General features: G+C 42.4%; 1 protein-coding gene across 4 annotated transcripts in view; it reads left to right on the forward strand.

The window, feature by feature from the left end:
* Positions 1–3,639: 3,639 nt before the first annotated feature.
* Positions 3,640–14,098, forward strand: part of VSTM2A (V-set and transmembrane domain containing 2A) — a 29,335-nt gene continuing 18,876 nt past the window's right edge. For 3 of the 4 annotated variants that reach the window (XM_050783523.1, XM_050783522.1, XM_050783524.1), the window contains exons 1-4: positions 3,640–4,120; positions 5,937–6,103; positions 8,221–8,271; positions 11,112–11,448. In XM_050783523.1, the coding sequence (XP_050639480.1) occupies positions 4,042–4,120; positions 5,937–6,103; positions 8,221–8,271; positions 11,112–11,448 (634 nt within the window). In that variant the 5' untranslated portion in view covers positions 3,640–4,041. Of the gene's footprint in view, positions 4,121–5,936; positions 6,104–8,220; positions 8,272–11,111; positions 11,759–14,098 lie in introns of those variants that run through there. The other variant, XM_050783521.1, reaches the window with a different exon arrangement.

The following is a 14,098-nucleotide window of genomic DNA, read 5'->3' on the forward strand; positions in this document are numbered from 1 at the left end:
TTTTAGATCTTAGAATCCTGAAGAAATAAAATATTGATTTGCTTCTGTGACACAAGTGACTAATTATGGCAGGTTCTTTATATGTAGAATGAGTGGTTTGTATTAATTGCTTATTAAATTCTATTCCAATTCTGAAATTCACACATGCTGTGAAGACACTGTACACATATGGAAAGAGGCATTATTCATGCTGCTTCTTCCGTCATTATCACATGACAGACTCTCTTGTGTCTTTTAAACTACAACAGGGAGAGACTGATACATTCAGCAGGCCAAAGCATTGACTGGTATAACTAAGTGGAAAGCAAATATGCAAAGCTCATCTTTGGTTAGTATGAGTTAGCAGCTTTCTCCTGCACTCTTATTTTCTTCAATTGAAATAGAATTTCTTTGTGGATATTTTTATATTGCTTCAACATTTAAAGGCCCTGTACTATTTCCTTTTATTTCCTGAAGTGAGAAAAGAATTTAATCCAGGAATGAGATTGTGAGTGAAAATGTTTCTCAATACCCTGACATATTCTCTCTTATGCAGTTTTGATCATCTGTAAAGAAAGCGTTCAAGAACACAGTAGGATACACATCGAAGGGCATGGACAGGAACAGCTCATCTAACCCAGTGAGGATTGTCTTCCAATTCTTTAGATGGCCATTTTAAAAGTTATTTCTAAAGGAAATATCTTATTTTGTATCTTCCAGTTACTTATGAAAAACTTTTGAAGTTTACATTTGGCTCTTAATCCTCAACTTAGGACAAATTTTGAAAGTGTGATATGGAAAGCCATTCTATCATGAGCCTATGGGAGTGAAATACAGTGATCTCCTTCAACTTTAAGATGGAAAAATGTCCCCGAATCCTTAGGAGAAAAGGGCATAGCCACAAAATGTAAAGACCCTCCCCCTCGCCAGTTTAGCTCTTACGTGGATCAATTGCTCTGAAAGTTTATGTAGAAGCCTACAGACATCACAAAGAAAGTGTTTGAAAGAGTAAGTTGACCAAGTTTGAATATGTAAAAGAAAATGAATAAATATAATCTAAATATGATGCCAAAGGAACACAATGGAATAATCTCCAACAGATTGTATTATGCTCAAGGAAAGAGCATATTCAAATAAACATTCCTATTTTAGGTTTTGGGGGAAAATGTCTGAATTTTTAAGAAGCAAAATAATGACCAAAAGCTAATTAACAGGGCAAGAAAGCAATCAAAAAGTGAGATGGTAGAATTTGATTGTTGGAGCACTATCAATAGGTATTTTTTAAGAACAGATGTGCAATTATTATTATAGGATAAGGCATCAGCAATCATTTTGGCAAAGGAGAAATGGGCAGGAAATATTTCTCTTATATCTGGATGCAGACAAATTTTCTTTCCTGATAATTTACTTCCAATCTTGTGGGAGAGTACAGTGTTTTACAAGGACTTGTATAAAGAATTGGACCTAGTCTCAGAACTGTGATCATGTGATATATTGAATATATTTACTTCTTAATTAAATTTTCTCATTTCAAACTGTTAATATAGAGACAGTTTATCGTTAACAAGGCAAAAGACCTATAGAAGATAATGCATACATGCTTATTAGCACTATTTACAGTCCTTGAGATGATATAACAGATATTTAAGAAAAAAGTGTTGGTCTACATTGGCAAAACTAAAATATCTATTAGGCACTTTTTGTAAGGAGAACAAAAGGTTTTTCCAATTTCATCTTTCTCCTTCCTTTCTTTCTTCCCTCCTTTCTTCTTTGTTTCCTTCATTGCTTAAATGCTTATAACTTTCTTTTAAAGTAATTCAACGGTTTATTTTACTAAAAAGGATTTCTCACACTTTATTTTTCACACTCTTAAGCTTATTTTTATTGTACTTTTATTGTTACAGTGATCAAGTACTTCTTTAAAATAGTTGAAATGCTTTGCTAAATTAATTTAGATCTCCTCTTACTTAAAATAAATGCCCTTTATATTGAGAACTGTTTTAACATCAGATAACCTTGAGGTCAGGTCATTTCCATGACATATTATACTCATGTTTATGCTAAAGGTTGAAATAAAGCCAAAATCATGCTAGCACATTGAAAACATCCTGTTAGGCATAGCATTTAAAGCATATATAAGGTTTTGTTGTTTACTTTCCAAGTAATGCTTAGTATGGTTCAGGTGTATTAACTTGGATTATGTTTCTGTGTTCTGAACTCATTGTCCATGAATGTTTGAACATAAAGAGATTCCTTTTCTTAGAATGATAAACTTCAAAATCCTTTGCTAAATACAAGGAGGATACAGAGTCTGGTTGGCCTAAACATGAACAGATGTAAAATATCTCCCATGATTGTCTCCAAATCCCATATTCTGACCCTACTTACAGTGAAAAATAAATATATTTTCAGAAAATAAACAATATTGTGATGAAGTTATTGTGTCTTTAGTTTTCTGAGCTTTAAGTTATTGCTGCATTCAGCGATAGAAGATAAGTGATTTAAAATGCAACCACTATGTTAATTTTTTCCTGACTAGTAAAGGTATTAGGCAACTACAAATTCTTTATCTGTAAAATGAAAATACATACCCTACATTGGCTTCCTGATAGCACCGTTAAGATTAATTCATATTTCCAACTAATACTGAAAATTTGTGGTATAGTTGCATAGAAATAATAATGGGAATAAAAAATGTGTACTCTTCTTAGATGGTAAATGCTATTAATTTTGTTAAAAAGATTTAAATCCAGTAATAGTTGAGTCGTTAACATAATATACATTGTTGTTTCAGTTCTTAATAAAAAACAGAATGTACATCTCAAATCTTCACCAAGGCAGATAAGTAGATTTCTTCCACATTCTGAAACTTACTGTGATTTTTTTGTGTCTAAAATGAGATTCTTTATTCACTTAGTCCCAGAGAACATTACATTATTATTGTGCTATGCAAACGAAAAGCAAATAAACAAAACAAAATCACGTAATGAAGACCTTAATGGTATGTAAAACCCCTCCCCCCTCCAAAATACATGGCAGATGAAGGAAAGGAAGGCAGGAGGTATATAATTTTTTAAAAAGTAAACATAGTATGGTGGGCTTTTGTTTCGAGAAAATTCCCTTAATGCGTGACTTTTTGTACTTTTTCTCTTTTCCGTCTGCCAGCTGGAGCGATATGGCTCCTGCATGAGCTGCTTGTACTGAAGGCTGTTCAGCAAGAAATTCGTGTGAAATCGTAGCATGTGATGCTCCTGGTTGGAGCAGTTAATAACCGGTTAAGCGGCATTTCCCTAAATGGCTGTTTTCCTCGGCCCAGCCGTCTCTCCCCCATCCCATTGCTCCCCGGTCCTCAGCAATGCCCCAACTCCCTCCCGGAACCTCTCGCTCTGAGCCCCCCGCCAGCGCCGCAATCCCGCCACTGTATTGTCCTCCTCGGCACCGAGCGATCTGATCCGCCGAGCCAGAAAGACACCCGATGGGGGAGAGAAGCAAAGTGGAAAAAAACCGACGTCCCTGCTCTCCAGAAGGGAGACCCCGGCGGCGCCGCGGTGCCCTGAGCCCTCCGCGGCCGCCCGGCGCGAGCTCCCGGGCGGGGCGCTGTCCAGCGCGCACAGAGTTAAAGGCATCATCGCAGCCATTAGAGGGAAAAGTTGCGGCGCCGCGAGCCCAGCGAAGTCCTCAGCCCGCCCCACTTGCCCACTCCCCACTTCCCGAGCCGGCTCCGTGTTTAGGGAGGGCAGTGATCACGCAAGCCGGAGCGGCGGGCTGACGTTGGACGAGCTGCCAGGTAGCTGGAAGCAGGCAGCCAGGCAGCCGAGACACTTCGCAGCGATTCCAGCCTGGGCTCCGCTGGAAGCCTCGCTGAATCCCAGCCAGCTGGTTCTAACCTTCCAGAATCGCAGTCCCTTCTCCCCACAGCCAGCCCTCGCCGAGTAAGCAGCAGGATGTTTGCAGTGTCGCGCCCAGGGCTCTGAGACAGAGCCTGCCATCCACTCGCACGCCTTTCTTTCAGGGCTTTTCGGCTGTTGGCTACACTGATGTGACCCCCCCTCCCTTTTTGGAATGATGGGGATCTTTTTGGCGTATGTTGGATTTGTTTTCTTTTCCGTTTTATATGTACAACAAGGGCTTTCTTCTCAAGGTAAGTCTGTGCTCAATGGCAAATATACATTTGCTCGCGTGTGTGTGTGTGTTTCTTACACTCAAAAAGAATGGACAGGCAGATAGAATAAGCTTCCTAGCAAGTAACAGTGGGCTTAGGCTGTATAAATAGTGTTCTGTTTGACGATTTTCTTTAAAGTTTATTAAACTGTAGACAAGCTAGGCTGGAGAGAAAATCTAGCTGGTGCCTGACAATGAGGTGGGCTCCTCGGTGAGCACAAACACAGGGTCGATGTGGTGTGTGTGTGTGTGCGTGTGTGTGTGTGCTTTCTATCTGTGTGCATGCACAGGGTAGCCACTCATGCATACATAATCATCACAAACAAACACAGGGCTGGATATGGGGACTCTCCATTACCAGTCCCTCTTCCTTGGGTAGTCAGACTGAGCTTAGAGTTTCCCTTTTCTAGGTCCGTGTGACTCCTTTTGTATGTGTGTTTATCAAAGGACAGACTCCTCTGAGGACCCATAAAAAGCCACAACTTGCATGACAAGCAGCAGCAGCCTGCTGAACCCGATTGTTCAGGACTTCGTAGGCTGCAGTGGTCGTTTCAGCACCATGAACAGATCACATCTCTGCTGCCAAAAGACTGCATCACTTCTGCAAGCAGAAATGCCATACTCCTTCTGCCAGCTAGAATAGAAAAGTCCTTTTCCGATCAGAATGTCTCCTTAATAGCTTCCCTGTTTTAGGTATAAATACAGTTTCATATCACTAGAGATTATTTTTGGGATTTCATAAAATGTTAAAAAGAGACCATGTCTCTCTTTAAAACGGGGGTGAGGTGGGGGGGGGGAGGAGTGCATCCACCCTAAATCATTTCTGCAGTCCTCACAGCCCTCCTCTCCGTAAGTGTGCATTGTGGTTGTGCATTTCCATTGGCCATACAAATCTTTCCAAGACTACTTTTAGGGAACCATCAGCTCTTTGCAAAGTACCCCTTAGATAAGATAAAAACAACCATGTTGGTAACAAGATAAGAGCATTGTATGTTCAAGAAATGCCTTTAGGAGGAAGGAAACATATTTTTGTGAGTTTCACCATGGTTTCATGAATCATGCAAACTAGCAGTGTCAAGGCTGGTAATGAAAAGGCTGAGAAACATCTCCATAGTGACTTCTAAATAATATTTAATCTGAACTCAATCTAGATGTGTGATCATTACATCTTAGGATGTATGGCAGTTTGAAATACAGTGACTTGATAGGAACAAATAAAGGTTAATTTGGAGAGAAGGAAACATACACAGTTTATAAAGTGTGCAACTTGTTTCACTACTGCAGGCGTGTTTCACTGGTGTTGCTAATAACTGTTTTGCTGTATCAGGAATGTGCATTTTGACAGATAATCATGATCTACTCTGTTACATGAAACATCCAGTTAGTGGTAGATTGTTTAGAAACTTAGAGGCAAGAGACTCTCCTCATATATCAACTTGACAGATTGTCTAAATTGTATCTCACTAACTCTCTCAGTAAATTTTGCGGAATACTGCAATCTGACAAAAGGTATTTGGATCTACCTGCGGGCATCTTGGCTAACAGAGTTATTGGCAAGCTTGTTAACCTTTCCATTATCTGGATTTGATCAACAACATAGTGATTTAGGTATGATACCAAAAGTTAGACAGGAAAGAGGCAAAGGAAGGGGGCTGGGGGAACCAGACGAAGCCGGGGATGTAGGAGAGGGGTTTTGTGGTTATTTAAGTCCAGGAAAAATGCAGCGAGCTCTCAAGGAAAGAGACTCTGGCAAGAGGGGTGTGGATATTCCAAAAGGATGCCTTTCTGTTTTGCAGCAAAATTTACCGAGTTTCCGCGGAACGTGACGGCGACCGAGGGGCAGAATGTGGAGATGTCCTGCGCCTTCCAGAGCGGCTCCGCCTCGGTATATCTGGAGATCCAGTGGTGGTTCCTGCGGGGCCCGGAGGAAATGGAGCCCGGGGCCGAGGGGGCCGGCGCGCAGGTAGCGGAGCCCGCCGACCCCGCGTCTCCCCTTCGCTTGCCCGGTCCTCAGGGTGTCCGGCCCGGGACTGAGGGCCGAGGTGCTGCCTGGGCACCCCTGGGGAACCGCCCGGTTCTGTGGAAGCGAGTGACCCCCCAGGGCTTCCAGGGAGGGAGAGGGAATTTGTCCTGGGGACGCGAAGTTAAAACCCAGAAGGAAGTCCTGCTGCCCATTTTCTTCCTGTTAAACTGGGAAGCGCCTCCTCCTATAAGTTCTGGTTCTTAGGAAGATGCCCGCCTTGCCCCTGCCGCGCTGCCACTTCCCGGGACATCTGCAAGCCCCTTTCCAGGACGGAAGGAGGGGGAGGGGAAGCGGTGGGCGGCCTCCACCCCCCACCCCACCCCCTCTCCCTTCTCTGGGCACCAGGCACCACCTGGGACCCCAGTCCCCGGGCTGAACAACCAGAGAACCAGAGCGGCCAGCTCCTCTCACCTCCACCTCTAACAGATACGTGGGGTGTCGGGAAGAGAGGGAGAGAGAAGGAAAGAGGAAAATGGAGGAGGGAGAGAGGGAGAGAAGAAAGGGGGAGACCGGGAGAGGCACAGAGAAGGAGAAAGAGACGGAGAGAAGGAGGGGGAAAAGGGGGAGAGAGGGAAGGGAAAGAGAAGGGAGGGAGAAAGAAGGTGGAAGAGGAGAGAGGGAAGGGGAAGAGGGAGAGAGGGAGTGAGGAGAGGGAGAAAGAGAAGGGAAAGGGGAAGGAGGGAAGGGAGAATTGGAGTGGGGAGGGGAGAAGGAGAGGGGGAGAGGGAGAAAGAAAGGGGGGAGGGGGAAGGGGTGGGAAACAGGGAAGGGGAGATGGGAAGAGAGATTGAAGGGGAAAGAGAGAGGGAAGGGGAAAAGGGAGAGAGGGAAGGGAAAGAGAAAACGGGAAGGGGGAAAAAGGGAGAGAGGGAAGAAAAAGAGAGGAGAGGGAGAGAGAAAGGAGAAGAGAGGGTGAGAGGGTAGGGGAAAAGGAGGCAGGGGGCGAGAGGGAGAGAGAGAAGGGGAGGGGCAAGGAAGGGAGGGAGGATTGAAGTAGAAAGAAGAGAAAGAAAGGGGTAGAGGGAGAAAGAAGGGAGAGAGAGGGAGAGAGGTCAGAGAGGGGGAAGGGGTGGGAGAGGAGAGAGAATGAGAGGTGAAAGGGGAGAGGAAGAGACGGAGAAGGAGAGAGATGGGGGAGACAGGGCACAGAAGGGAGAGAGGGAGGGAGAGGGAAGGGAGAGAGGAAGGGAGAGGAAAGGGAAAGAGGGAGAGGAGGGAAAGAGGGAGGGAGGGGAAGGGAGGGAGGGAGAGGGAAGGGACAGAAGGAGGGAGAGGGAAGGGAGAGGGATGGAAAGGAAGAGAGGAAGAGAAGGGGAGAGAGAAGGAGTAGAGAAGGGGCAGAGAGAAGAGAGAAGGAGGAGAGTGGAGAAGGGAAAGAAGAGGAGAGAAGAGAGGAAGCAGGAGAGAAGGGACTACGGGAGTGGGGAGCATGGAGGGGACGGAGGGTAACTTGGGAAGAGGCAGGAGAGAGGGTGGTGAGGTGGGTGGGAAAGCAGGGGGAGAAAGGAGGAGAAGAGGAAAAGGAAAATAGTGGGAAGAGGGGAGAAGGGAAGGGGGTCGGGGCGAGAAGGGAGACCTAGTTGAGCGAGAGGCGGAGCCCCAGCTAGCCAGCAAGAGAATCTGTGGCCAGGAGCCCGGGGCGGGACGGCGGGCGGGATGGCCCCCGGGGCAAAGGCGCGGAAATTCGTCCCGGGGCACTTCACCCTTACTCACGCCGGCCGCCCCACCCCCGGCGCCCGCGCCACCTCCGGGCCAGCGTCCGCACGGGTCAACCCGCGAAAAAGACCCGGCGGCTCCCGGCCCCGCCTCCCGAGCGCAGCGCCGGGACGGTTCCGGGGACAGCGCCGGGAGGGCGCAGGGGACAGCATGGGGACGGCGCGGGGACGGCGTGGGGGCGGTGCGGTCGGGGCCTGGACGGGGGTGGCCACGCCCCTAGTCGCTCCCTGTCCCCAGGTCACCCTGAGGGCCCTGCCTGGAGCGGCGAAGGCTGTGCTCGCGTGGGGGCGGGCGGTTGGGCGGGCCTGGCGTGGGACTGAGCGTTCGCTCCTTGCCCGCAGGTGGAGCTCTTGCCAGACAGAGACCCGGACAGCGACGGGACCAAGATTAGCGTGAGTTAAGGGGCGCGCCGGGGGCCGCGAGCCCAGGCCCGGGACGCACAGCCCTTCCCTGTCCCCGAGAAGGCGGCTTGCCAGCGCTGCAGGAGAGCCCGGTGCCCCTTGCTTGCCTCACTAGATACATACAAATGGAAGCACGTTTAGAGTCCCTACAGAAAATTACATATTTTAGTCACGTAAATATCCAAACATTCTAGAGAATCGTTTGCTATCCAGAGAGGTTGTGTGACACTTTCTTTCATTGCTTTTTGTAACTTACCTAACAGTAAGAGTAAATACAATGCTAACATCTATTCAAATTATGGAAATAACTATATTTTAGTAGAAAGTAAAACACTAGCAGAGGAAAATATTTTTAGGGAGAAAAATATAAAGCATCCAACAGGATACTGAAATTGTGATTAAATTAAGCAACTAAATTTTGAATGTCACTTTAATGCATGGAATGTATTTCCAGTGCTGTTATTCAGAATCATATAAATATAATGCCAAAAGCCAATATAAATGTAAAACCGTTATTATAGGAGCTTGACCTATTGAAAATGTAAATTTACAGTTCTACTCTATTGCTTATTGCTTTTAATAAGTGTGCGTAAAATTTAAAAAATGAAAGTCTTATTTTTTTACTCTACCTCAAATGAAGCCACATAGCATCAGTTAATATTAATAATACTGCTTCATTTGATAAATAGAAACGAAATAGTTATGTAATACAACAGGAGGAAATCTGTTAAGCATAAACATATCGTTATTACATGTTTTTAGAAATCTAAAATCCCAATGACCTACATTTTAAAAGAAAATGTATTTTAAGGCTCTTACAATAGCATAAAGTGGTAGAAGATTGGAGTTACATCATAACTAAAAATGTACAAATATATTGTACATAGAATCTAATTCTGTGATCTAAATGTGTAATCTCAACATGGAAGAAAAAATGACAAAGATAAAATATCAACCATAAACTCTGATTTAAAACTCATAAAATTACTGACTTTTTAGGATACTTCAATTATTCTTATATCACAGAAACTGTTGTTTTCCTGCAATATTAGAAAAGCTGTATGGGTGAAATCTAGTTTTTTCTTAATTATTTTATTTTTCACATACATCTATAACTAGATAGATTGCTTGGTGCCTATTCTTCCTTCAGCCTTCACCCGTCCCCCTATCATCTAAAGGCCAGTAACAAAAATAGTCTCATACATCCTGACCTCTGATGCATACAATGAGAAACATGATTACACACACAACTGTTGATGGTATTTCCTGTGCCAATAGTGCATAAAAGTTAATGAGTGGAAGAGAGTTTTAGACACAAACTAAAGCAGAAAGTAGTTTATTCTCTGTTTACCCACTGTGTGACCTTGAACATGTGTTCTCAACCAACAGTTATTAACTTTGAATTCCCAGGAGAGTTGTTATAAAATACTGATATAAGCTCCACCCTCTAGAGATGCAGACTTAATATTTCTGTATTACTTCACATGACAGTATTTTTAACAGCACCCTAGGTGATTCTAATGTACACTCAGTGTTGAAAATCACTGCCCAAACACCCCAAGCCTCAGTTTACTCAACTATAAAATGGGATAATAATATAAATACTCTAGCTACTTCAAACTTTATTAGGAGATTTAACCCAGAATAAACGTGGAAGTATTCATTTCCATTTTTATAGTATTAGTGTATTTATATGTAATTTTATATACACTTAAACCCATAGGGTTCAATTGTTGGAAATTATTTGTATATATACCCCTATATGTAAAAACAGATGAGTGCTTCTCAGGTTTTTCTAATAATTTATGGCTGTTTGAAAGTGTAGTGTAGTGGCCATTAGCAGAAAAAAATAACTTTCGGCCTCCTTCATTTCTTTTCTGTATCTTTCAAAATCAACCAAATTCTTGAATCCCAAACGTCTTATGAAACCTATAATTGTCTCAGTTATGAAGAACACGTGATTATGTATTAAACCTAACTGTTCTGATAAAGATGCTTATATATACAATATATGACATATAATAGAAAATCATATATTATATCTAGTATATCTATCAGATATCTGATCTTGCTATTAGTCTGGAATAAAACTTATTAGAAGAAATAAGAAAGCCAATTTCAATTTTGAAAATCAAGCCAATGTTTTATCGATGGCATCCCAAGTCCCTGTAGCATAAAGTCCCTATAATGGCATGGGATACATACTTTGAGCAACAAGACTTCAGGTGATAGGAAGCTGTACCCCCAAGTCATGCCACCCCATGACTAGAGGCAAGACTGCACATAAAATTTAAGAAGAAAAAATAGTAGTATTCAAGTTCGTTAACAGCACCTTTAGTAGTCATCCCAGTGTGGGGATACAAGTGCTTTCTCACTCAAACCCATGACCAACAAAATATTTTTGTGATGTCTCAGAGTTGAGGGGGTTAGTTTATAGCCCACAGGGAAGGAAAGAGGTTGTTTCACCTATAGAGTTGGCCTTATTGGTTTGTGCTTCATTGAACTGAGTTAAGCAGGCAGAGGCCAATCCCATGATGGAAAAATGACAGAGCTGCTACTGGCCTGTGGACAATGGGGGGCATATGGCTGACAGAATCTGGCACTGGCTGCATTGAACTAATTATCCCCTGAGTCTGCAAGTGCAGTGGTTGGTGGAATAGGATAACCAAGGCCTTCAGATGTGATGTTAAGGAAATAAAAAACTCCTTCACTATGGCTATGGGCCCATTAAGACCCTTTAGCTTTCCAATGTTAGCAAGCTCAGGGGAAAAAATTGGGAACAAAATCATTTGATGTAGCACTTTATTTTTTTTTTACCTGCAATCTTTCAGACAGTGAAAGTCCAAGGCAATGATATCTCCCACAAGCTTCAGATTTCCAAAGTGAGGAAAAAGGATGAAGGCTTATATGAGTGCAGGGTGACTGATGCCAACTACGGGGAGCTTCAGGAACACAAGGCCCAGGCCTATCTGAAAGTCAATGCCAACAGCCATGCCCGCAGAATGCAGGCCTTCGAAGCCTCTCCCATGTGGCTGCAGGATATGAAGCCCCGCAAGAACGCCTCTGCAGCCGTCCCCAGCAGCATCCATGGCTCTGCCAACCAACGAACGCACTCCACCTCCAGCCCTCAAGCGGTAGCCAAAATGCCCAAACAAAGTCCACAATCAGGTATGGAAACCCATTTCGAGCCTTTTATTTTACCACTCACGAACCCTCCACAGAAAGGTCAGTCGTATAGAGTAGACACATTTGTGAATGATGGTTTTTAAAATCGGAGACCTAGTTCAGTGCAAGTGATTATGAGAGGTGACTGCTGAGCCTGCACTGATTCACTCAGAGCTCAAAGCATGTGGGTGCGCCCCGTGAGTCCCCTAGTGGTGCTGCATTTCCAGAGCATCTGAGAGCTGGACTCTGGTTTTTTTCCTTTCTGTATTTACACATTATAAGAACAATAAATCATGTAATGTTGGTTACATTACAAATGCATGTTCATTTTCTCTACAGATTTATGTATCGATAATGACCCAAATTAAGAGGCTTTCACTTAATCAAAATGTAAATGAGAGAGACATGCCATATCATGCATTTTCAGCGACCCATAGCTCTAAGCAGGACTATTCTCCAAGGGCTTTTGATTTTGAAGGAGAAACCTCAGCTGCGTGTGATGATGATAATGGAAGGACAGAGAGGGGATTGAAGACAGTAAGTGGTGCAGAGATAAGGCAACTCCTGTGAATGTGCCTTCCAGGCCAATTTAGAAGCTTAGTCACAGGATTCTGAAGGCAGCTGTGCAAGTTAAAGCTGTTCTGAATGGCATTAATGTATGCAGTCATTCAGCCAATGGAAATGCATAGAAGTTTTAACCTTGATGTGGGATAAAGGCTCCATGGAATGAGCGGAACCCTGCACAACCCTGCGGCCATCACGATTTCCTCAAACACATGACATGGGATGAAGGGAGCACAAACATACCGACTTCATCCTTCTTTAGGTTTTTCCCTTTATATTTTATCACTGAAGAAGTATTGATGCTACCATCAGTAATGGAAAATTACATTGCTAATATTATTTAAGATCTCTTCAGCCATTAAATTAAAAAGTCTGATTACTTCACCAGGATGATTTCTGAGATCTCATCTCATATCATCCTGAATACGCGCGCACACACACACACACACACACACACACACACACATATCTCAGAAATCATCCTAATCAAATATAGACTTTAATATGTATATCAAATATATATATACATGTAGAAATACATATAGGTTTGTATCTTTAAGTCCTTGCTTGTGAACAATGCTTTTAAATGTTTTTAAAATACTGTATGCCAAAATAGGTTTTCTGTTAATGCTTTACTTCCTAATGGATGTGATTTGCACATTTGTAGGGCACTTGGATTAGGGTTCTCTGAGTTTGCCCTGCCTTATAATGTAGACGAGCAACTCTCCTGGCATGCCTTGGTCATTGCAATTTATGTCAGTCTGATGAATAGATGGCTTAGCCTCTCTGAAGCCCAGTGTGTGTGGATTTGTCTAATTTTTTTTTCTTTATCATCTTTTCTGTTTCCCAAATTAAAGGACAAACTAATATAGCTGGAACATATGTGTGTGTATCCATACACACAAAACACACAGGTATATGCTAAATTATAATGGTAACCAAATGATGGTTACAACTTTGTGACTATTATTTCAGGAAGATTTCTTCACATTATCAGAAAAGAAGTTAGACACTACAGGCAAGATTACAGAGTAGACTAAGCAGACAGTTTACAACCTAATTAGCAAGAACTCCAGTCATGGAAGTGAAATTATTAATATTATCCTACATAGACTGTTCCAAGTTAGATGTCATCAATCTGTTCGGCAGAATAAAATCAAACAGCTTATCTATTCCAAGTGAAGAATTTGGAATAGAGGGGTAGAGTGAAATGCTTTATCTATTTCTAGAATATTTTCTTAGCTTTTGGGGTTTAATAATGCAATCTAAAAATATCTATTTCTTTTATTTTAATATCTCTTAGCGCTGTTATTAGTGCTAAATGATAAACTCCAGATCTCTTCTAACAATTTTCAAATGAAAATTACTGCTCTTTTTTCATCCCATTGCCAGCCTTGCTGTTAGATACAAAATTGCTTTTTCTAGAGTTAAAGATAGAAGGAGAGAAACAAATGACTCATGAAGTTTATATTCATTAAAAGTCCTGTTCACTAAAAGTATCTGCTTGTATCAAAGAGTAACCTGAAATACCTCAAAATATTTAATTTCAATATTTCCAACCAGTGAATACTGGATCATATTTTTATATACCTCTATCGACATTTTCTAATTTCTATTTCAGAAGCTGGGGCAGTCCAGCCACTGACTTATGTGTAAGTTCCTATACTTGCACAATTATTATATATAATTCAGTATCGGGGTGGATATTTATGTATTATATTCACTGTAATACCCACATCCTGATTTATGATTTTTGCCTTAAAATTTTCAGATTATATTCAAATAAAGCTTATTTCAATACCCATGTTTCATTTATTCATTCATTTATTCACCTTCCATCCCACCCAGGAACTCACATACCAAGCATAGGGACGCAAACAAGGAAGACACACTTCTTCTCCTCAAGGAGTTTGTATTTTAGTTTGCAAGAAAATAAAATATTTGTACATTCCATTTATCATGCATCTTTATTTCATTATTCTGTGAAAGGCAAGATGTGGTGAAGGCACAAAAATCAAAATCTTACTTTTGGAAGTCAATAGCTATATTGTACTAGCCTTTTATCTTTTATTGTTTGACGCAAAGAGGC

Source organism: Macaca thibetana, chromosome 3, assembly GCF_024542745.1.
Source record: "Macaca thibetana thibetana isolate TM-01 chromosome 3, ASM2454274v1, whole genome shotgun sequence".
In the NCBI taxonomy this organism is placed as follows: domain Eukaryota; kingdom Metazoa; phylum Chordata; class Mammalia; order Primates; family Cercopithecidae; genus Macaca; species Macaca thibetana.